At 40.4% G+C, this 25,153-nt stretch overlaps 1 protein-coding gene across 1 annotated transcript in view; it reads left to right on the top strand.

Moving 5' to 3' along the window:
* Window positions 1-226: 226 nt before the first annotated feature.
* Window positions 227-25,153, top strand: part of PROSER1 (proline and serine rich 1) — a 28,376-nt gene continuing 3,449 nt past the window's right edge. Inside the window, exons 1-12 of the mRNA XM_054015233.1 lie at window positions 227-1,062; window positions 7,470-7,535; window positions 8,555-8,623; window positions 9,084-9,178; window positions 13,306-13,399; window positions 13,961-14,071; window positions 14,772-14,855; window positions 16,055-16,133; window positions 17,987-18,079; window positions 18,195-18,239; window positions 21,749-23,504; window positions 24,150-24,297. Coding sequence (XP_053871208.1) covers window positions 1,018-1,062; window positions 7,470-7,535; window positions 8,555-8,623; window positions 9,084-9,178; window positions 13,306-13,399; window positions 13,961-14,071; window positions 14,772-14,855; window positions 16,055-16,133; window positions 17,987-18,079; window positions 18,195-18,239; window positions 21,749-23,504; window positions 24,150-24,297 — 2,685 coding nt within the window. The 5' untranslated portion in view covers window positions 227-1,017. The remainder of the gene's footprint in view (window positions 1,063-7,469; window positions 7,536-8,554; window positions 8,624-9,083; window positions 9,179-13,305; window positions 13,400-13,960; window positions 14,072-14,771; window positions 14,856-16,054; window positions 16,134-17,986; window positions 18,080-18,194; window positions 18,240-21,748; window positions 23,505-24,149; window positions 24,298-25,153) is intronic.

The following is a 25,153-nucleotide window of genomic DNA, read 5'->3' on the forward strand; positions in this document are numbered from 1 at the left end:
CTGTTGATCTCCTTTGGGGTTGTCCACCTGAGTGCCTGAGCGCAGGAGAACAATGTCCGGGATCCAGGAATTTTTAAACAATCGATACCAGTCCTTTCGGCAGAATGCTAGGAGCACAGCAGCGAGGGTTATGATCGCTGTAACAGAGGGACCATTCCGCCCGGATTCAGGCATTCTACTCAGTCAACTTACCGTTGGGGTTTCTGCCGCATGAGGGGTCCTCCGAGAGATACAATGGACGTTGGCTGATGATGTCATTGGGGTGCGATTCATGGGCATTGTGGACCCCAGTGGCGAGGAGGAACCTCGTCGCCGATGGTTATTGCTTGTGCAGGGCGCTCTACAGTTCACTGGCGGTGGCGGCGGCCCCGGGGCGCGGCGCGGCGCGGGCTGGGGGTTGGCTGTGCTAGGTCCGGAGCCGGGGCTACTTTGTGCCGGAGCCGCGGCAGCGCTGTGGCTTTTGTTGCTGCTGGTAACAAAGAGGCGGGAGCTTTGCAGGCGATGGGCAGCGGGGGAGCCCGGGGGCTGCCGGGCCTGAGGGCCGCGCGCTGACGGAGCTGCACAGCTCTATCGCCCCGTATGCCCGGCGGCACCTGAGCCAGGCGCTGCCCCGCTTCTCACCCCCCTTTCTGGGGTCCGCTCTCTCCCTGCTCCTCGCCTCCTCTGTGTCTTCTTCGTCCCCTTTCTCTCCCCGTCCTCACAAAACCATGTAACTCTTTCCCCCCTTTAATGTGCCAGTTCCGAGGCAAGGAGCGTTAATCTCCGTCTCCTGCTGAACTGTGCATTGGACCAAGCATTTATATCGTGACTGAAATCCGCACCGCTGTCCAAAAGAGTTGTATCCCCTGCCCTGACCCTTTTTCTTACTGACTGTTTTAAAAGATTTTTTTCATCTCTGTAAAGTGTCGCTTTTCGGTGCTTTTCTTCTACAATAAAAAAGACGCTTCTGCAGTAAAGAGTCTTGCCTGGATGTATTTTTTCTTTAAATAAAAATCTACATTGGATGAACAAGTAAAGATGGATAAGAAATCATTTGAGACCGTGCTTGATGAAATTAGAAAGGTAACTTATCTTTTTACATGTTTGGTTGTAGTAAATGCAAAACTCCTTGCTGGAGTACAGTTGGTTAAACACAGTTTGCCTTAATTGTTCCTTCTGGAAGGCAGTAAAAGTCAAATTATTGCCCGCTCTTCAAAGAGCAGAATGATATGCTGATAAAACATACTAGTTTTTGCTGAATGTAAACCAAATTTAGTCTAGTTGAGACTCTTGTGTGGCATATTTGTTTCCATCTGCATGCCTCATGGCAGAGATTATATCTTGTGAGATTGTGTTGAAACTTGACTAATTCATAAAAGGTTAAAATATAACTGTATAATAGATATTTTTAAAAAGTGGGTTCAACCTTTCTTCATTTGCAGACCCCTAAAAAATTTCAAATGGAGGTGGAAATCTTAGTCTGCAGACCTCTGGGGTCTGTGGACCACATGTTGTAAACCACTGTTGTATATTGACAGCCTTTTGTGGACCCCTTAGATATAGTCAGCGGACCCCTGAGCTCAGTGCCACAGGTTGAAAATCACTGTTTTAAATTATTTTGTTCTGGACTTGTAAGTAGTATATATTGTATAGTTAAAGCATGAGAGTGAAAGACAGAAGATCTGCATTCTATTTCTTGCTGTTCTAGAGTTCCTGTGCAGTGTCTATCTAGTTACTTAGGCCTTGTCTACACGCGGGGGGAGATCCATCTAAGTTATGAAACTTCAGCTACATGAATAACGTAGCTGAAGTTGATGTACTTAGATCTACTTACTGCGGGGTCCACACTACGCTATGTCGATAGAAGATGCTCTCCCGTCGACTCCTCTTGTTCTTCTCGTTCAGGTGGAGTACAGGAATCGACAGGAGAGCGATCTGCGGTCGATTTAGCGGGGCTTCACTAGACCTGCTAAATCGACCGCTGATGCATCGATCGCCACGTGTGGATCCCCCGGTAAGTGTAGACAAGCCCTCGGTCTCTCGAAACCTCAGGTTTCCTCAGTCTTTACGTAGAACGAGGCATGCTATGGGACTTAGTTCATTCATGTCTATAAAGTGCTGTGAGATTCTTAGATGAAAAGTTTTTATGGAAGTTCAACATATTATAAAGGTTTCAATATTAATGCTATATTATGCATTTTGTGCTTTTTAAAAAAGTATGTGTAATCCCTCCCTGACTTTTGGTCATGTACGAACAAGTTTTCGAATGCTTTTCATTTGCTCAGAAAACTGAGACTAAATGACAGGCATTTTAATATTATACTGGATCATGCTCTATCAAAACATTTTTGTTTGATACTGGCAAACTTTAAATTGTTTAAGTGGACTAGCCTGTTCTATAGCTTGCATTCTCATCTCAGATGTGATGAAGATTTAAGGAACACCAAAATGACCCATTTATTTTAGGTATATTTTAAATTGGCATCACTTTCTTCCATGACCAGATTTAAGGAATATGTTTTAAAGTTATATTAAGCTAAATATAACTTTAAAAGGATAGAAGGTAGTTGGAAAGTTAAATACTGCTACTATTCCATGTGAAATTTGACTAACACTGACATGTATTTGTCCTTATATGTAATGCATCTTATTTTTATCTATTCCCCACGCTTTATCTTTTTAATATAGATTTGTACATCGTAGGTGTTCAGTTTAGAATTGAGTTGTTTTTAAAGTGGCAGCAACATCCAGTGTCATGTTTAAATACAGTTTTTGATTGCAAGTAAAATTAATTCAGTATCTTAAAAGAGCACCCCTAAAAGTTAATCATACATTCAATTAATTTGTTATTCCATTAGTGAAAGGCCCTGCCTAAACTGGCATTTTATTTATTTATTTATTTGTTAATCTTGAAACTACAATTCTTTTAGAGGATATAATGCTTTGAAAAATCCAATTTTACCTAGTGTTAGTGACATTAAATACTTATTATGGGTATGAGGCTAAATCTTCCCCAACAAATATTTTTGATCAATGGTAGAAGAAGAAATTCATAAAAAGTGCAATTTTGAAAATAGCTTGCTAGTTGGTTAAATTAAACATGGGTCTCTAATCTTTAAAAGTAGGTTAAACATTCACTTGTCTGACAAACCGCTAGCCTGAAATGGTCTACTGCAATTTTCTGCTGAGCTAACTACGGATGATAGAGTTGCTTAACTTGTTTGCCTCCATTTCCTAATCTGTAAAATGGGATTAACACGTCCCAACATTAGATAGGTTGTGAGTCTTAACTAATTATTTGTAAGTGATTTCAGATCCTAGTACTGAAGGCACGGTAGAAGTAATTAAGTGGTATATATGTATATGAGAGAGAGAGAGACTAGATTTCAAGTTCACCCTGAATACGTAGTCAACTTTAAAAATGTATTGAAAGTACGGTATCAGATACTGTGTGTCTCCCTGAATTCACATGTAAATTTTTGCAATTTTATTTTATTATTTTAAAAATATGTTCTCTCTGCTTTTCATTATGTGAAAGGTTCACGCCAATGAAAGGAAACCTCAGCTTTCTGTAGTGTTTCAGTTGTCTTATGCTACTTGTAACATAGTAATTTTTTTTTGTCAGCATTAATTTTTCACATAGCCTCCCATTAAATAAAGTTGTTTTCTGAGTTATATTTTAGAGATAGCAACTGCTTTTTGATTTAATTTAAAATACCTTAAATGCAAGTTTTATCATGCTATTGTTACTCAAACTATTAGCAACTTAGCTCTGAACATGTGAATGAAGGAAAGGTTACCCCTGTTTCTTGTAAGTACTGTATCTACAATCCAAGTCCCTTTCTAGTAAATTATTGATGAGTAGGCCCATTGACTGATTAGAATCACTTGTGTAAAAATTTTAAGACCAGCTCTGTACCACAATGACAAATAATTCTTGTATTCTTTTATTATGAAACTGCAAATAATTTAAAATGTGATCTGTAATTGAACAGCAACCTATTTTGGTACGAATGTCACTTCGTTCTTCCCCTGAATATATCCTTTCAATTTCTTTTGTTTTCAAGGGGAGTTACCAATGTGCAGCATTTACTGCTAGTCTAAAGCTGTAACAATATCACTGATATTTTTTTTCTTTTTCCCAAAGAGTTGTAGCTTTAGAATGCTACTTGAGACCATGCATAATTATGCCGGCTTCCAAGTGCTGGGGTGTAATTAAGGAAACAGTCCAATGCTTGAGCTGCATCTTGAGTAACTTATTCCTAACTGGAAAAGAACTTGAGCAACTGTGCTATGTGTCTGAGGCTATGTCTACACTACAGCAGCTACAGTGGTGCAACTGCGCCATTGTAGCACTTCTGGTGAAGATGCTCTAAGCTGGTCATCTTAACTCCTGCCTCCGTGAAAGGCAGAAGCTATGTAGGCAGGAGAAGTTCTCCTGCCGGCATAGCACTGTCCATACCAGTGCTAAGGTCGGTATAACTTATATCGGGCGGGGTGTGGATTATTCACACCGCTGAGCGATGTAAATTATTCATAGTAATTTGTAGTATAGACATAACCTGAGCCTCTACCTGCAGTTTCTGAAAACACAAACTGTTTGTGTTTGTGAAACTGTTCAATCCTTTTAAAGAAGCGATCCTAGTCATTGGCTCACATGACACCAGGCATCATCTTTATGCTGATGACCTGTAGATATAGCTTTGCCACTATCTCCTTCCCTCCAAGCATATCTCTCTCCTGTTTTGGGCATATTCAATTGGAGATGACAAGACATCCAAGAAGTTCTTCATCACTGTCAGCAATATGCTCACCATTTCTCAGGCCTATAATCTTGTGACTGTTTGACTTCTGCTCCCTTGCATATTAAGGCCATATCCGAATCCTCCTGCTGCTGCCTTTTCAGAACCTTCAAGTTCCATTCTATTCTTTTCCATCCCTGCAGCCAAACCTTTTTGTTCAGAATCTCATCACTGATCTCTGGAACACACGTATTTGATCCGATAACTCTTACTTTGAATCCCTCCACTCGTCCCCCGTCTGCTATTGCATTAAACTTAAGCCTCTCGTCACCTCCTGTAAATCTCTGCGTAACTTTGCTCCTCCGTCCAGTTTCATGTTGCCCATCTCCAGTCTGCTAGTGCTCTCAGCCTTGTTGACCCATTTGTCTTATTACACAACCATTTCCCCACCTTCTTCCATACAGCCCCCTATTCGTATGACCATCAACAAGGCCCCTAAACTCATTTAAGCCCCCTTGAAAGAACCACTTCTGCTGTGCTACTTACAGTGACTGCTGACCTCTCTTTCCCCGTCAGTCTGTTTCTGTCCTGAGACTAAACCCCTTCAAGCACAGACCTTTTTTTACTGTTTGTAAAGCACCTAGGACATAGTGGGTTCTACTGTAAATAAAAACAAAGTTCTGGGAGCAAGTTCAGAACTGTATTTGAATAAAATTCTGAAACAAGATTTTTTCAGACGTGTAGATGTGTAATATTTTGAAATTTTATGTGATCTTCCTGGATATTTGGACATAGTATAAGTAAATAAGAATCTCCCAGAATCTTAAAAAAAAAAAAAAGAAATGGAAAAGAAAAAAAAGAGAGATACTCTTATCATTCTAAGGCCTGCAATCCATTTCACTTCCTTCAAACATACCACATGTTATGATGATGTCTTGATTTCTGGAAATAACTTTTTAAATGGAAGCAGAGGAATAGGAATGCAGGAGTTCAGTAAGAATGGGGTTATTTATCCTCAACTTTGTGTAGAGATGAATTTTCTTTGTAAGTAGCTTGATCATACTAGAGTGGTATGGTGCAGAGAGAGAGCACTTACTTATTGTTGTAGTCCCTAGAGGCCTGAACTGTGGGCCGGGGGAGGAGGCCATGTACTGTACACAAAGAGATGGTTCCTTTCCTTTCTACCTTTTCTTTTAACTGCTAGAGGGGATAAAGCCAGCGTGATTACTTTTGTTATGGTTAAGCTGGGTTTAACAACTTGATTGTGGAGTTTCACAACAGAATACTTATGTTTGCTAGGTAGGAATGCACTGAAATAATATTGCCTCTAGTTCTGAAGATCTTGCCATGGGCCATAAGCTTAGACATCTAACAGATATCATGGTATCAAAAACCATCTGATCTAAAAATAATGGGTCAGTCTCTAGTGCAGTTTTTGTGCAGGGCCTAAAGGTAGCATAACTTGCCCCAGGATTGTCTACCTCAGGCTTGCGACACCCTCATGCAATGATGATCACTGAATATGTTTTCAGTTTTGCACTGTTGGAGTAGTTAGAACACCCTTTGCTCATACATGACCCCAAGACCTAACCTAATTATTATAACTGCTCTTATGTAGTGATTTTTCACCTGCAAATCTCAAAGTATCTTATAAAGGAGATAATTATCATCCCCATTTTATAGATGGGCAAACAGAGGCACAGAAGGGTGAAGTGATTTGTCCAAGGTCTTACAGCAGGTCAGTGGCAGAAAGGGGAATAGAACCAATCTCCTAAGTACTAGTCCAGTTCCCTAACCACTGTGCCACTCTGCTTCCCTATGTTTTGTACAAGTGTGTATTAAACATGTGTAACAGGAGAATATTGACAAGCTCACAGCATTCTCTAGAGCTAACTTTCATGACCATAATTTTAGTGATCACCTTTATATTTCTAGCAGCCTGTCCACAAGAAATGCCCAGAATGAGTGGCTCTAGATCAGGGATCGGCAACCTTTGGCACACGGTCTGCCATTGTAAGCACTCTGGCGGGCCGGGCCAGTTTGTTTATCTGCTGCTTCCACAGGTTCGGCCGATCGCGGCTCCCCCTGGCCGCAGTTCGCCGCTCCAGGCCAGTGGGGGCGGTGGGAACCGTCGGCCAGCAGATCCCTTAGTCCGCACTGCTTCCCGCAGCCCCCATTGGCATGGAGCGACGAACCGCGGCCAGTGGGAGTTGCGATCGGCCGAACCTGCGGACGCGGCAGGTAAACAAACTGGCCCAGCCTGTCAGGGTGCTTACCCTGGTGGGCCGCATGCCAAAGGTTGCCGATTGCTGCTCTGGATTCTTCATAAAAGTAATTAAAGCAAGATGTACAACTAAATGCCTTAAATAGGAATATATATAAGCTGCAGTTTGAAGTAGTTAACTGCCATCTCTTGGTTTCGAGAGTTAATATTAAAGCCTGTGTATCTAAAGCTTGAAAGGGAGGACCATTATGGTATTCTTCCAGTCTGAACCTAAACAGAGAGATGGTGAACTTCTTAATAGAGAAACTAACAAAGTAAAAGAGATATTAAGTCTCCTTCTGCTTGAAAATATTCACGTAATTGTTCAAGGAATATTCTGTGGTATAGAAATCTTTCAGTATAATTGATGCAAATTTTTGTGAGATTAGATATGTTTTTCTCTGGAATACATTTGTCTTGCAGATGGTGTGTTTTTAATTGTTTTTGTTTTTTTTGTCAGCTAAATGCCTTTCTTTGTCTTTTAGGCTGTGTTGACTGAATACAAATTAAAAGCTATAGAATATGTGCATGGATACTTCTCTAGTGAACAGGTAATATTCTACATACTGCTATGTATTTATGGAAAATGTAAAATTCAGGATTTGATCTATACACTCATGTACATAGACAGTTCCTCCTGCTATGCAAAGCCAGATCAGATTTCACTAGTTGCCTTTTTACTAATTTAGGAGATTTGTGACAAATTCTTTGTTACACCAGTTTTAATCTGGAGTAACATAATAATGGGGTCCAGATTGTACCAATTAATAGAGATCAGATTTTGGTTCTTAGCATGTGGGAGGGAAATATCCGTAGTTAATTATCATGGAATTCAGGACCTTGATGATGATGGGATATTTTGAACCTGTCTTTATCTTCTAAGCTTGTAAGTAAAGATTGTTACTTTGGTGCCAAGTAAGATAACTTTACGGGATATTTGTGTGTGTGTGTGTGTGTATATATATGTGTATGTATGTATGTATGTATTTGTGTATAAATTTGGATGCAACTCTTTTTGAAATTAAATGTTTATAATCTTCTCTAAGGCTTCTTTTTTAAAAGTCTATAATACTCTAGCATGTGTGATATTTGGTCAGGTATTTGTGTATATAAAAACAAGAATATTAAAATAATTACCCCAAAATCCATCTTGCTACCCAATGGGATTTTAAGGGTTAGATGAAACAAAAAAACACACTGGACAAGAACATAAGAACGGCTTTACTGGGTCAGACCAAAGGTCCATCTAGCCTGGTATCCTGTCTTCCGGCAGTGGCCAATGCCAGGTGCCCCAGAGGGAATGAACAGAACAGGTAATCATCAAGTGATCCATTCCCTGTCGTCCATTCCCAGCTTCTGGCAAACTGAGGCTAGGGACACCATCCCTGCCCATCCTGGCTAATGACTGATACTGTTGTGTAATAACACCTGATCAAATAGTACCTATATATGCACAGTGCCTAGCAAAATCCCACCATGCTCAATGAGTAGAGTGGCAGCAAAGATATTTAATGTTGTCAGCGGAACATGTGTATATATAAGAGGTGAACTGTAGGTTTTTCTGTTTCAGATTGTTGAATTACTGAGATACTTTTCTTGGGCTGAACCACAACTAAAGGCAATGAAGGCTTTACAACATGTATGTTTTCATGGAGCAATCCTTTGAAGTGTCTCTGCCTGTTTCCTCTGCTTTTAATTTCCATAACCACATCTGTATTCCCATCGCATGGGCATAGTTTATAATCTGTGTGCTTTCCTCTTCACCGCTTTCTCTTATGATGGCATTATGCTGTGTTGCTTCTCTTACTCTTTGCGTCTATCGGGAGTATCTTGATTGTACGCTTTCTGCACCATATATCCCAGGGAATAATCTAGTTCTTGGTAATTATGACTAATTTAAACATTTTGCAGTAGCATACAATTTGCCAGAATTGGGGTTCTATTATGTATTCAGCACTTAGCACATAAGAATACTGTTCCTCAGAGAGTGTAAGATGATTGTTTATTGAAATTCCTGATAATGAAGATTTTAAAGTTACATACTGTACTAAAAATAAGAATCCTGTCTTATTTTTTATTTTCCCTACTTGTGTTGTCAGAAAATGGTAGCTGTTCCAGCATCAAAAGTGGTTAATATCCTTAACTGCTTCACCTTTAGTAAAGACAAGCTTGTTGCTCTAGAACTCTTAGCTTCGTAAGTATTTCTTTTATGTGTTGTATTTACTTACTGAGATGTTACTGTTTTTATTCATGTCTGAATATGTCAGACAAAGGAAAGTTTCAGAGGAACCACTTTGGACAATTAAGGCAAAACACCTACTTGCTTTAAAATGATTTGGTGCTCATGAATGGAAAAAGTAATGGCTGTAGCTTGTAATAATGGAGCTAGGCGTTGCCAAACTTCCTAAGTTCATCTGTCCTGAACTGCAATACCCCTGCTACCCAATTGAAAACTGACTGTTGTGCCAAAGTTAATGATGTATTCAAAAGCCTTTTAGGCTATGTCTACACTGCATATCACTGGCAGCAGCATGTAGGGCAGTGTGTAGCTACAGGCTTCAGTGAAAGGCTCTGGCAGGCGGGGCAGCAACAGGGAAATGCCCCAGCAGCTCTCTGCTGCCAAAGCCTTTTCCCACTGGCTACCCGCTGCCTGAGCGTTTCCTGCTGTGGGAAAGACTCTGGCAGCGGGACACTACAACCCTAAAACTAGCAGTGTAGAGGGGGGAGGCATTTCTTGGGCGTGTACCTGTTGTGGTTGCTGGGAGACGGCAGGCCTAAGCCCACTCAAAGCCAAAGGCTTGCTCCCTCAACCGAAGGAAAGGGGCCATTGAACCCAGGCCACAATTAAATACTGAGGACAACCAATGCGGGGAAAAAGGAGACAGGAGTGAAGCTTAAAGGTTAAAAATCAAGGATCCAGAGGAGGATCCTGAGCAGAGAATCCCTGACAATGCCCACTGCTCCTCAAAGGTGTCTGAGCAGTCAGTGGACACCACCCAGAGGAACTCTGCCCGGGATTGGACAAGGAACCAGAAATAGGTCCCACAGTAGCAGAGCACCTGCCATCCATTTTCCTCCTCCTCCTGGTCTGATGGTTGGCCATCTTGGCCAGCACGAAAAGGAGGTTGATGAGGAGGTCTCATGACTTTGTGGGGCTGCGACTAGAATGTGCTAGGATAAACAAGTGAGGGGGAAAGTGCAGCTAGTGTCTCAGTAAGAGGTTTTGGAGGAGCTGGAAGAGGGACTGCAGCCTGATGACTCTACGTTAAATGTGTGCCAGTGTCTCCCTCTCACCGCAAAAAGAACAGGTGTTGGGAGTTCGTAAATAATGCCAAATACATGCCTGTACTTACGGCTCCATGGAGGAGCTGCCAACTAATATCCCCAGCAGGCTGTGATATCAGAGTGGAGTATAGGCTGGCCCACCGAGGTTCCTCGCCCACCGAGGTTCCTCACCCGCCTCAGGTGTCAGCAGGTCCTGGAACTTGGTGTCGGGGCAGGACACAAGGGCGAGGAAGTGGATGGTATGAAGCATGTGTACAGATGTTTTCTGGGTGCAGTTTGGAGACAGACCAGCTGGATGGCATTCAGCCTATTCAAGTGGCTTGTTGGGATGGCCAGAGGGGCTCAGGCAGGGGCCTGATGACCATTTCTAGAGGGTCAGGGTGAGAGGTGGGCCAAGAGCACCCTCGGGCAGGACCTGCTCAAGAAAAGAGAAGCAGGAGACTTTGGATGTGTAGAGAGCCGTGTAGGGTACAGACCCTGTGGATTCAGATGTCTTTACTCTAGTCACCTAAGCAGTGCTTCAGTGTCTACACTACTGTTTATACCCATGCTATTGGGGGGCATGTAGCGTATCTCCATAAGGAGTGTGTAGTGTAGAGCTTATCAAACTCATTTCCACTTACTGAACTATGCCAAAAGTAGTCCAGGTGGGTTAAAACTGTGTATTAGGGTTCCCCTGAGACCTCTCCCACTTTGTTCTCCATGAATTCAGTCCGACTCAGATACCTTTATTTGGCACATGGCGAAGCTATGCTGAGTTGATCGGACTCAAGCATAGGGGGTTGGTATAGGGCAGTGGTTCTCAAACTTTTGTACTAGTGACCCCTTTCACATAGCTTCTGAGTGTGACCCCCTCCCCCCCCAATAAATTAAAAACACTTTTTTATATATTTAACACCCATTTTAAATGCTGGAGGCAAAGTGCGGTTTGGGGTGGAGGCTGACCGCTCGCGACCCCCCCATGTAATAATCTCATGATCTTCTGAGGGGGTCCCAACCCCCAGTTTGAAAACCTCTGGTATAGGGCATACGACACATCCAAAGTTACACAACAAACCTCTTCCTTTATATGCCTTTACACATTACATTGCATATACTATCAATTGTATCACACGTTTTGGGATTGGCTTAGTCTTGTCGTAGGAACCAATCCCTGTACATCATGCACTATGCATGTAGGACTACTCTTTACCTCATTTTATGTTCTAGCATTATCTTGTCCATTGTAAATTGTATTCCCCCCCCCTCCCCCCTTATCTTATCTAGTATAGACATTCTGTTTCCAGTCAGCAGATTCTAATCCTCTCTCCCAAGGGATGAGACCTCACCCATGTCCAACAATTCATTTCAAGCCATTCCTACACAGGGCATTAGCTCACTGTCATCTATCCAATACCCAACGCCTTCTGCATTTTAAAAGCTCCCTAAGTATTTATTTACACTTGGCAAATAATTCACTTTTTAAAATGTTTCCATGTAAACATACATTTGGGATTATTGATGGAACATAACTGCTCCAGGATCTGTCTATCCTATAAATCTATATTTGGGGACTCTTGTACTGTGGTTCATAGTGTTAAAGCCTATTTGCGGACTTCTTAGTATGCCAATTCTTGATATGAGCAGCTGTTAAAACAAAGAACACTAACACCATAAAAAATATACTCAGTTCATGTTATGGCTGTGGTGCAAACTAACAAAACAGAAAAAAAGTTAAAGTTGATCCACTTTTATTTTACACCATTGTGCTTGTGTGTGGCTAACAGCTTTGTTCAGTACCATGATGATCCCATTTACACCACATTTTCCTCTATCAAGAAATCTATTTTTATGGAAAGTAACTATAATCATAGTTGTTCTTTGCTATTAGCTCTCCCTGTTGCTAGTCTGGAACATCTGTGAAAGCAGTGTGGCTGCTGCTACCAGGACCATTAGGCAAAACGGTGACACCAGGTATTGGGATGCCTGCTGCGCTTTGAAATGTTAGTTGTTTGGTATATTTCTTTATTTAAATTTTGATGTGACATTTGGAGTGTTTCACCACCACTCCACAGCATGGAGGTAACTGCCAAGAGCCTCTTTTTGATCCTGCAGGAATCTGTCACCGGGCCACCAGATGGTGGAGAGCAGGAGCCTGTGCCAAGCCTGGTAGCTGCAGCCTTGCTGCTGTGATAAGAATTGTGCATCAGTCGGAGTGAGAGCTGCTAATGTGAACTATGACAATAAACTTAGGTTTTACTCATCCTTTCAACATGGCTGTTTTGGCCACTCAGAAATTCAAGTTTGTATTTTCCTGTGTATTGTATTAATTTACAAAGAATTGAGACCCTATTTCAAGACATAAGCATTGGTGGCATATGTAAGGCTGAATTCATTTCTTGACCTGTAAGAGGGAGAAATCAAGCACTACACAGGTTTAATAATAGTTTGTGCACAGACTAATTATATATATTAATAATATATTACTGAGAACTGTTTGAACAAATAATACTATTCAAAAACGATTAGTACACCTCTACCCCAATATAACGCTGTCCTCAGGAGCCAAAAAATCTTACTGCGTTATAGGTGAAACCACGTTATGTCGAACTTGCTTTGATCCGCTGGAGTGCGCAGCCCCGCCCCCCCCGGAGCGCTGCTTTACCGCGTTATATCCGCATTCATGTTATATTGGGTCGTGTTATATTGGGGTAGAGGTGTATATAATATTCCAGGAATGTCACTCTGTGTGTCACTGTGAAGCCTAAAATGTCTGGTTAGATAATGTAAAGTCGTGGAAGCAGCTACAAGCATGGTCGAGAGCTCTTTTGGTTCAGAATATCATCAGGTTGATCCATCACTGGGTTTTGTGATCTGTTACCATCCAATTTTTAACATCTCAGCCATTTTCTCTTTTTTACACACACGTCCCCCCTATGCCTGTGCAGTTGCATGGGCTTTCAGCTGCTAGTTCCCGATCGTGTGTGTGTGTGTGTGTGTGTGTGTGTGTGATAGGTATAAGAAATGACAGTAACTGTTCAACCGTTTCCTTTGTAGCAACATTGTTGATGCTCAGAATTACCGCCTTATTGAGGACCTGTTCAGGATTAACATGTCAGAGAAGAAAAGATGCAGGAGAATTCTTGAGCAGGTATTAGAAGATGTTCGCTGATATTGTGTTATTTCCATCCATATGGTCACTGCAGGATCAGGGCCCATATAATTAATAGCTAATGGAAACTGTTGGTTGATAATCTGAAGGAAGTGAGTCTGTGAAGGAGGAGAGCAAATAATTGGTGGTTGTACGAGAAAAGGAAGACTTTTTCACACGAGGGTTGTGTAGGAAAAAAGACATGATAATGTGAGAGATGACTAGGGTCACAGTCCTACTTTCTTTAAAGTCATTCTGAGTACTGCCATTGACTTCAGTAGGAGCAGAATTGGGCCCAAAGGAGCCATCAAAACAAGGTGGGACTGGATAGAGCATATAGTGAATAGGGGAGGAGTAGATGGAAAGAAGAACTAACATACAGGATAAGCAAAGCTATGGAGAGCTTTGAATCTGGATTTCCATGTAGGTACATTCATTATTAATGAAGGCTGAATATCACAATTCATATCCTTTTAAAAGTGCTGAATTTCAGACACTAAATAATGCAATACTATCTGAATTTGTAGAGTTTTAATGCTACTTTCTTTGGTTATGTTGCAGGCTTCCAAAGGAGGTTGTAAAGCCCCTCACGCTATGATATCTTCCTGTGGCATGATTCCTGGAAACCCTTATCCCAAGGGGAAACCAAGCCGGATAAATGGAATTTTCCCAGTATGTGAAGTCTACTTAAGTTCTTCAAAAGTGCTTTTGATTTAGGATGTACTATAGTATACCTGAACTGCTGTTCATTCAAATGAAATGAGGACAACTTGGCATGAGTGGAATTAAAAGCAATAACTTTTTGTCGTATATTGCCCAGTAACCACTCATAGTGAACAATTAAAAAGAACTCTGATTTCTTTCCTTCAGAGTTCTATGTAAAACCTCCTTTTATACAAGAAATAGATAGAAAAACTTGTACCACAAACTTGCTATACAGAATCATGGAAACTAAAGGTGTAAAAGGCTTATTAGTAGATGAACTTTTTGACATAATATGTGATTGGTCTCTGCAATACATTTACTAATCTCAGTTCATTTTTAAATGTTGTCTGTGAACTCCTTATAGCTTGTCTTTCTGGTGGTGAGGACCCCAGAATTGAATGCAGAATTCCAGGTGTAGCAAAAACTCTGATTATTTAATATGTTTCTGCAGTGTTATAATGCAGCCTAATTGGAACTTTCTTAATTGTGATGCAACAAATTCAGAACACAGTTCTGTATTTTGGAATGTGTGATTAATTGAGACTATCAGAATAGCTGTGAATTTGAATATTATTCAGAATAAGACTAAGGTGAAAAGCTTTATTTCTGCTTTCTCCTATTTATTTCTAAATAAAATGCTTAATAACTGATGTTTTTTATGTCTTAGGGAACGCCTATCAAAAAGGAGACTGAAGAATGTACTAATGAAGGGAAGGGAATTGCAGCCCGTATACTTGGACCATCCAAACCAGTACGCCTTAAGCCTTATGATTTTTTTTTTTCCTTATGAAATGCTGTCATATCACTAGAAAATAAAAAGACTTGAAGAGGGTATGAGGAAGCTGCATCTCTACTTTCTTGTCAATAAGTATTGATGGCTTTACTTGAGCTTCTTAATTGTAATAAGAATGCTGTGCAGTGTCCCAGTATTTCTAGAATATTATTAACTATAAAGAAATAAATTCTGCAGGGGCTTCCATTTGATACAGTATGCATGCATATCAACTAGGCTAGTAAGGAAAGCCAAGCTGGTTCCCATAGTTCCATCATGACCTGGTCTACAAGTTTTAATAGCCATTCTGGCTTTGCTTCATGATCTGTTTTTTCCACATCAAAATCTAATACACAACTCCTGAAATAAGGTGCGTTGTGAGGAAATTTATTCTGTGGCAACACAACTAAATTTCTGATTAAAACTAATTTTTTTTTGGTAACAAATGGACAGCAAAGTACTGAATCTGACGTTTTCAGTGTGAGTTGAGAAGTATTGTAGAAATGTATGACTAGTACTTCTGTTTCCAGGTGTTTCCCAATCTAGTGGCTGTATTTTTAATTTTATTTATTTTAAGGACTGGATAATTTTATGGCCATAGTTTACATTTGTGGTTGTGCAAATTAAGAGAAGGGAAACAGAATCCAGTGCTTCAGGGCATGAAAGCTGCATGGATCAGGAAAGACTTTCCTTTTTTCCTTTCCTATTGCTATATTACACAACTATGTTATTACAACACAGTATTTCACCTTCTTTAGAAGCATTCAAGTATTGGCAGCTTTAGAGACAGGGTAGCAAACATAATGAGTCAGCAATGTGATTCGATACAGCAAATTCTCTTTTCCAGGATAAATAACAATGATCTGTACAGTATCTAAGCATCTAAATCGGTGGTTCTCAAACTTTTGTACTGGTGACCCCTGTCACATAGCAAGCCTCTGAGTGCGACCCCCCCCCCCAGTAAATTAAAAACACTTTTTATATATTTAACACTATTATAAATGCTGGAGACAAAGCGGGGTTTGGGGTGGAGGCTGACAGCTCGCGACCCCCCCATATAATAACTTTGTGACCCTCTGAGGGGTCCCGACCCTCAGTTTGAGAACCCCTGATCTAAATGCTATAATTTTTGGTGGAGAAACATATTACTTAATGCTTTTTCACTTTTTTTAACGTAGGCTCCAGCAACGTACAACCCACACAAACCTGTTCCATACCCCATCCCACCATGCCGGCCGCATGCAACTATTGCACCAAGTAAGGCTTCTTTGTGCTTTAGCTTGATCCTATTATTTGATCTATTTGTTTTCTTTTAAAAAGGTTCTAGTGTGGTGATACATTTCTGACCATAGTTACCTTTTTAGTTGACTGTGCTCCCTTTGTGTATTCTGCGTCCTAGCTCTAACTTCTCCTGTTACCACTGTAAAGCCAATACGATGAGTGTGTTGGCTTCTTTTCCAGCTTGTGCATCATTCAGAGAACTGTCAACACCATTCTAATTGTAGAATCTCTTATTTCTGGAGGTTACATGCGTTTCAGAAAAGATGAAGATGATAACTATAGAGTTCTTAGAACTCAGTTGAATATAAATATTTGACTTCTGTATCATAAATGCCAATACAAAGTTTGTTGTTGGAAAGCTGGATGTGTTCTTTGAATCTGGCCATGAAAAAGATATGCTGTCCCTTTTAGGGTATGTCTGCTAAGCCAGTGCAAAGCCAACAGACTTGGGCTCATGCTACCCCACTAAATATAGCTGTGTAGATTGTTTTTAAGTTGCAGCTTGTGCTAGAACTTGGGCTCTGAAACGCGCTTCCCTCTCTAGGCTTCAGAGCCTGAGCCACGACATCTACAAGCTATTTGTAGTGTGGTAGCACGAGCCCTGTGAACCTGAGTCTGTCACCCTGGGCTCAGAGGCTCGCTGCCCCAGGCTGTGTAGATGTATCCTTAAAGACAAAGACCACATCGTCAAGCAGAAGTAAGTTTATTTCAGTTGCTTTAAGCTCCTTTGATCAAATGCTACACTGCATTAAGAAACTGCATTGTAATTAGTTAGTAAATAAAGTGAGCTGAGCCTTGCTTCACTTGACTGTTTTTAAGCCATGAGCAAAACTTATGTAAACGTGTTTTGGTATATATCAGTGGGGAGTGTTTGTTCCCTCAGTGAATGTAAACTGCTCCTTAGATCTTTGCCATAAACAGTCATGCAAGGAATTTTAATACCTGTAGCATGAATGAAAAGTGCGCGTATCGGAAGTTACTTGATGTTGTAAAGCTCCTTTCCATGTTTTGAGTGGTGTTGATAGTAGTGTCTGTATCTTATGTGTGTGAATTTGCATATATGTTTTTCACACCCTTTGTGGGGGTGTGGATACATATTTTTATATAAGCTCTGATGTCCTTCACTGCAATAACTAAGCACTAAAACAGTACAAAAGTGTGTGTCAGTTACTATACATTATAGGAAAATAAGCTATTTTTATGATAGGAAACATTTACTATACCTAATCTATCAAGATCACCTGCTATTCCAGTTTAGTACCTTATCATTTAAAGAGATGTTGAAGGACGACGGTTCCAAAGTATGACATTTACCTTGAAAGGACTCCTTTCTTTTTCATGTAAATCTCCTTGCCAGTGTTGGTGGGTTTTTTATTGTCAACCCTCCAAAAACAAGGGTTGTCACAGCCTTGGGGTGGGAGTTGTTAGGGTGGGAACAATAACAATAAATACTGTGACCCACATATGCATTTCGTATCACTTCCTTTCTCCCATCTCTTTTCTTGTAAGACAGCATGGAATTGAAAGAGGCAAGAATTTTGCTCTCCCAGATTGCTTCAGAGAGCAAGAAATACATTTATCTCAGTCTTCCGTTGACACTGTTCTTATGATCCATCAGAGAGCTGCCCTAACTAAAACTTACATTGGAACACATGCCTCTCATCATATGCAGCCTCGGGGGTTAAGTGGCTTTGCTTTAACTAATAAGGGAACATTTTAGAGCCTTGAAATAATAACAGAATAATACTGACTAGTCCACTCTTAAATCATCTGTTTGTATTTATTGAGTTTTGTTTGACGCATGTGTGTGGTGTTTGGGTTTTTTTTAGGTGCTTACAATGCCGGTCTAGTTCCAATGGCCAGTGTCCTAGCACCAAGCTTACCAGCTCCTCCACCATATACCCCTAATCAAGTGGGATCAGGTAAAGCATGTGTGTCTGTATAAATGTTGGCGTAAACAAATGTTTCTAAATGTGAGAATGGATAACTTATTTCTGAAGTTGTTCTGTCCTTAAATAACTGTTGTTCTCTACATAGAAAACGAAGACCTTTCCAATCAGGCAAAACCTTCCCAAAATCAAGGTAAAATGCAGCTCTTCAGGGAAAATCTGCTGTATTTTGATGCAATTTAATGCATTCCTTTCAGAAAGTTGTAAATTATTTTTAAACCTCAGGATTTTTAACTTAATCTGAATGAAGATTAATATTTTGTATTTTTAATTGTGTGCCTATTTGTCCAGATAATATAGCAAACAACTAAGACAAAATACTCTTAGAAATGCAGTGCACGGAAATTCATTATTAGCAACTGTTTTTCAGTTGCTGAAAAAATTGCTTTTTGCCTAATCTGGGGCAAGGAGGATTTTTGTGTATGTAAGTCACAGTGGGAGATTTGAATGCACAACCGCCAAATTTTGCTGATAGCACAGTATGTTCACAGCTTGTAACTTGTTTAAATCCAGTATGTGGGGAAAGTTTAATTGCTGCTACTTGTGCCATTCCTATTATATGGCAGAAACTAAAAACAAAATAACTTGAACTTTTTTCAAGCTGAATTTGTCTTCTGTTATGCACACAAGCAAGTAACCAAAACAAAGTAAAATGGCCCTGTTAAAGGAGCTAACATTAAAAATTCTGGGAGAATATTCTCTGTCTGTTTTGTCTCCATCCTCTCCGCCCAGGTGTAGTTGCTTAGGAATTTTGCTACTTAAAGACATACTTAGTTATACGCTTATGACAGATACACAGGTAAATCAATACAATTAAAAGGACAACATCCTCATTGAAAACCAGAGTACCAACAACAATCCTTGGCTATCTTGAACCTAGATTTCTCTGATACCAACTTTAATGGGTCAGAGCCAAGAACTGTGACCATTAGTTAATTCTAGGGTTGTCGATTATTCGCAGTTAACTTGTGCGATTAACTAAAAAAAAAATTATCGTGATTAAAAAAATTAATCGTGATTAATCGCACTGTTTAACAATAGAATACCAATTGAAATTTATTAAATATTTTGGATGTTATTCTACATTTTCGTATACTGTATTCTGTGTTGTAATTGAAATCAAAGTATATATTATTTTGGATTACAAATATTTGCACTATAAAAATGACAAAATAAATAGTATTTTTCAATTCACCTCATACACGTACCATAGTGCAATCTGTCGTGAAAGTGCAACTTACAAATGTACTTTTTTCGTTACATAACTGTACTCAAAAACAAGACAATGAAAAACTTCAGAGCCTACAAATCCACTCAATCCTATTTCTTATTCAGCCAGTCGCTAAGATAAACAAGTTTGCTTACATTTACAGGAGATAATGCTGCCCTCTTCTTATTTACAATGTCATCAGAAAGTGAGAACAGGCATTTGCCTGACACTTTTGTAGTCAGCATTGCAATTTATTTCCTTGCCAGATATGCTAAACATTCATATGCCCCTTCATGCTTTGACCACCATTCCGGAGGATGTGCTTCCATGCTGATGACGCTCGTTAAAAAAAAATGCGTTAATTTAAATTTGTGACTGAACTCCTTGGGGGAGAATTATACGTGCAGCATTATCTCCTGCAAATGTAAATAAACTTGTTTGTCTTAGCGATTGGCTGAACAAGAAGTAGGACTGAGTGGACTTACAGGCTCTAAACTTTTACGTTGTTTTATTTTTGAATGCAGGTTTTTTTGTACATAATTTTACATTTGTAAGTTCAACTTTCATGATAAAGAAATTGCACTACAGTACTTGTATTAGGTGAATTGAAAAATATATTTTTGTTTTTTACAGTGCAAATACGTGTAATCAAAAACAAATATAAAGTGAGCACTGTACACTTTGTATTCTGTGTTGTAATTGAAATCAATATATTTGAAAATGTAGAAAACATCCAAATATATTTAAATAAATGGTATTCTGTTATTGTTTAACAGTGTGATTAATCACTATTACTTTTTTTTAATTGCTTGTCAGCCCTAGTTAATTCTTCAATTTGGAGTTCAGGATGAGGTTGTGGAAAGAGAGCCCAAGACATGGGGCACAGATCCTGGTTTTGTAGAAAAGGACAGAAGTGAACCTTTTTCATTTTGTTTGCAAATATCTAAAATGTTTAAGTTTCAGAATATTAAGAGTATTTGCCTATATCAATTTAAACAGTATCCGAAGATCTTAGGGCTGAGTTTTCAGTGGTAGAAAACTTAAGGTTATAAAGGGGGGAGAGGTAAATTTATGATATAACATGGAGTTAAAGAAGCAGTAAGTTTTGCCTCCTGGGTCAGTGTTCTGTTCATGGTTAAACAGAAAATGTTAATTTCTAAACAAAATATAAAAGTTAGTTTTTAAGGGAAACGACCAGTGATTAGATTACTACATGCCTTATTTCTAATCCACAATGGAGCAAGGGAATTATATTAAAAATACTGGGAACAAAGAACATGATAGCATTTATAGGGAGAGCAAGGTGTTATAAAAATGCTATGGAAGTGACTAGAATTAAAGGGCTCAATCCTTATGTAGTATTTACATAGCACTCCAAATTGGTTAAAACACAGTTTAGCACAAATTTTGGGGTGTTGAGGTCAAACAGTTCTTACTCATGGAAATGCCCACATTGAAGGTGATGGGGCTACTCGCATTTAGAAAGAGTTTCAAGACCCATAATGAGCTTTGAGACACCAGCTTTCAGACCTAGACTTAATGTCCTCTCTCCCATTTAATCTGGTAGTGTGCTTTCCTGCTTTCCTCCAGAGAACATCCCTCTTTATTTACTTTGTAGGGTTGATATAAACTGAAATTCTTGGTGTTAACTGTAGTGCATTGGTACTTGAAGATTGGACATTTGATCCTCAGTTGGAACAAACTGTTTTTTAGAGACTCTGTTTTTATGGGCAGGTTTCATTGTTAGCTAGTACACCTGTAGCACACATGAATCTCGTAGTGTACTTCCTCTACTGTCCAGATTGTGATATACAGAATCAAAAACAGTGAAAGATTTAAACCTACGTACCAATAAAATAAAAACCAAACTTCTCCTAAAATTATGTACTCTGCAGTTGTGGACTGGATTCCAACAAACCTCTGTAAAATCCTGGCAATCTACCTGTTCTAGAATTAGCGTAGACCTTCATATAGAGCTCATGTGGAGAGCAGAAATGGTACCAGTGCAGAATGCTCATCCTATTATGGGTGCTGCTAGATGTTAGGGGCAGGAATTAGCTGTTTACCTGTCTTACATAGAGATATCTCTGGGAGCATGTTTGAAGATCTAAACTCTCTTGCACTAGCTCATTAAGAAATTGTAAATGCTATAGAGTGGTTTAGACATAATTGCTAGTGCGTGTAATAGATAATTGTTGAAGGGAGACACATAGATACATGTAGTCTACTTACTGTATACTGCTCGACATGTATCACCTATATGTAGATACCTCTATATTTTATCTTCATAGCCTTCCATGTAGATTGTGTATATACAAACGTGTTAGTTACTGCTTGTGTATCATATTTTATAATGATATAAGATGCATTTGTGTTTAATTGAAACATTTCTGTGGGTTTCAAGTATTCTTACCAGTTTTGTTTCTTTGCAGCTTTTTCTGCACAAGCGAATCAGCTCTTTACTCCTCATGGTTCTAATCCTTCAACACCTGCTGCTACTCCAGTCCCTACCCCATCCCCTGTCAAGGCGATAAGCCATCCATTAGCACCTGCCACTGCAGTCATCCCTGGGATGAGCATGTCTACCCCTGTGCTTCCTGTTTTCCCAGGGCAGGTCTCCTCTTCCATCCATACATCTCAGCCATCAACCCCAACCCCATCTGTCATCAAATCCCTTTCATTGTCTGGTGTTCCTGTCACATCTGTTCATAGTGCAACCTCCATCCCTATTCCTGCAGTTTTCTCTGGACTGGCTTCTATCCCTGCTGCTACGCCAGCTCCACAAGCTTCTTCCACACCATGTGCCACACCTGCCTCTAATGAAGCTTTTGCATCTGCTTCTGCACCATTTGCTGGCCTCCCTTTTTCTGCAACCTCTTCAATTGCTTCAGTTAATAATCCTGCTCCATTGTCATCAGTTTTTGCTGGCCTCCCTTTGTCCTTGACCCCCACTCCTCAAGGGATGTCTAGTCCCATTCCTTCTGCAATTGCTAGCTCTCCTGCCACTAGCATCTCTGGCCCACTTAGCTTGCCTAATCCAATTCTGTCTGTCTTAAAGGGATTTCTGACATCAAATGATACCTCATTAATCAGTGCTTTACCTTCTGCTGTGACAAGTGAGCTTGCCTCTTTATCTGCTCTTGCTAATCAAAGCTCTGAGCCTCCTGCCTCCTCTGTAAACAAATGTTATACCCCATCTGCCACACCTACACCTCAACGTTCTTCCACGCCAGGGCTGGCCATTTTCCCGGGTCTTCCATCTCCCTCTGTAGCCAATCCTAGTTCCACTCCCCCAACATTGCCAACTCAGTCACCATTAACCACTTCACAATCTATTATACCAGTCAGCTGTGGCGCCTCTGTTGCGCTTTTGCATGGTGCGAGCCCTACTAATCCCGAGCATCAGATTTCGTCAGCCCCAGTTGCCACAGGTATTCCAGTTCTGGTCAAAACTGAACCCATGAGCCCTACTCTCTCAGCCTTCAAAGGCCCTTCTCATTCGGCTGGCCCATCTCATGGCACGCTAGGATTGTCAGCACTTGGGCGTGCATATACCTCTGCAACTTCAGTGCCAGTCAGTTTACCTAGTTCCCTTAATCCAGCATTATCAGGTCTCTCCTCTTTGAGTGCTCCCTTAAACAGCTCCACGTCTCTTGCCTCCATTTCCCTTGCCCCACATGCTTCCTCTGCTCCAGTTGCCCCAGTATTTAATGGACTTCCTCCCTTCACGTCTCTGACCAGTAACTTTGCTTTTACTGGTAACCCAGCACTTACACCACCGGTCACTGTCCCAGGGTCTTTGTTAGCAACTCCATCTACAACTGCTTCATCTGTGTCTGCTTCTCATGTGAATTCTACAGCAGCTGTTCTCTCCGGACTCACTGCTTCAGCAACAGTCTCTGCTCCACCCTTTCCGCTTAACTTGTCCAGTGCCGTCCCCTCCCTATTTTCTGTCACCCAGGGGCCTCTGGGATCATCAAACCCATCCTTTCCTGGTTTCCCTGTCTCTAACACACCCACTGTCACTCCAGCTCTCCCTTCTTTCCCTGGCCTCCAGGCATCTTCTACAGTAGCAGCAGTTGCACCGCTGCCGGCAGCTGCCACAGCCCCATCTCCGGCTCCGGTCCTGCCAGGGTTTGCCTCGGCCTTTAGCTCAAACTTCAACTCTGCACTTGTTGCACAGGCTGGGTATGTTTCTGTTTCTGAAGGAGGTCAAAACCATTTCTTTCTCAGCAAAACACTGATTTACTTTAGACATAGATGGTATTTCCAGGCATAGTTATAAAGTACTTTTAATATTTTAAATGCTTACTTCAGCAGTAGATTTTCATCTGTCTTTAGAATTTAAATGAGGAGGCCAGTCTATTTTGCAACTAGTGTACAGGATTACAGTTTCTATAAGGTCCAATCCTGCAAGGTGATGAGTGTCCTCAGCTCCATGTTGAGGGTACTTGGCATCTCCTACAACATGCTAGGATTTTGCAAGAATGGGTCTAAAATATGTATCAATTGACATACTCAGGTAATAGCAGACAATATCCTAGCCTTTTCTGTGTCAAGAAAAACATCCAGCACTACATTTTCACCTACAAAATATTCATGCACAAGCAGGTAACCGCACACAAGATACTGGCTTGCATGTTCAAGTTGCATTTGTGTACCAGTGTTCTGGCTTGTACATGCAAACATTGTGTGGGTGGCAGCTTAGGTGTTCTGTTTGGGAAACTTAGTTAACTGAGGTTTAGAAACCCTGGTGCTCTAGCAAGATAAGAAATCTAGGATAAAATATTGTTGAAAGTGTTCCTAATGACTGCCATGTCTTGATTATTTCAGCTTGACTTCTGGGCTGCAAACCCCAGGAACTACAGTTTTCCCTGGACTCTTGTCTCTTCCTGGTATCCCTGGATTTACCCAAAGTGCCACACAGTCTTCCCTGCAGGAATTGCAGCATAGTGCAGCAGCGCAATCAGCGCTACTACAGGTAAGCTGCATATGTCTTGATATTTCACTGCCTTAAGGCCCCACCGGAGTATTAATTGTTCAATATCAAATCTTCGCTTTTAGAAAGCACAGCTTACTTTAAAGAATTGGCTACAAGGCTGATACAGTACACTCTGATAATCCAACATCCAGTTGTCTGAAGATAGCTGTTGCTCTTGGGGGACAGGACTATCATCAATGGCACTTCAGCTGACTTTCTATAAAGACTGTGGATGTGTCAAATTTTTTCTTATGGGTGGCATTGTAAAAGTGGGGAGGAGGAAAGAAGGGGACAGATCTGACTTGTAAAATGTGTAATATCTTGATCTAGTGCACTGACCTGGGTTCTGTTCCTAGCACTAATTTTGCGATTTTAGGCAAATCACTTAATCTGTGCTTCATTGGTTTTTACAGACAGAGAAACCGTTTGCTTTGTAAAGTCTTTAAGATCTACAGATGGAAAATGATAAGGGAACAAAGAATTACCTAAAGGATTTTAAAATTATACCCATATATATTGTACTAATAGAAAACATTGTTCTTGTTTGCATGCTTTGATCACTGAAATTATAACTTAAATATAGATCTTAGTTAAAAATACAATAAGGTTGTGAAGGAAGATTTAAGATTAGAAAATTAGTGAAACTCTTCTTAAAACCTCAGTCTCAAATGAAGCCATCTGGAAAACCACCCCTCTTTACCGTCTCTGTGAATCAGACTGTTTTCCTAGTGTTCTGTAGTGGCTGTAGTGTAGATATACCCCGAGTTACACCTAGGAAGGAACATAAAAGGCAATAAAAAGAGGGTTTATGAATATATCAGGAGCAAGAGAAAGACAAAGGAAAGTGTAGGTCCTC

The sequence above is a fragment of the Malaclemys terrapin genome, chromosome 1, assembly GCF_027887155.1.
Source record: "Malaclemys terrapin pileata isolate rMalTer1 chromosome 1, rMalTer1.hap1, whole genome shotgun sequence".
Taxonomy (NCBI): Eukaryota; Metazoa; Chordata; order Testudines; family Emydidae; genus Malaclemys; species Malaclemys terrapin.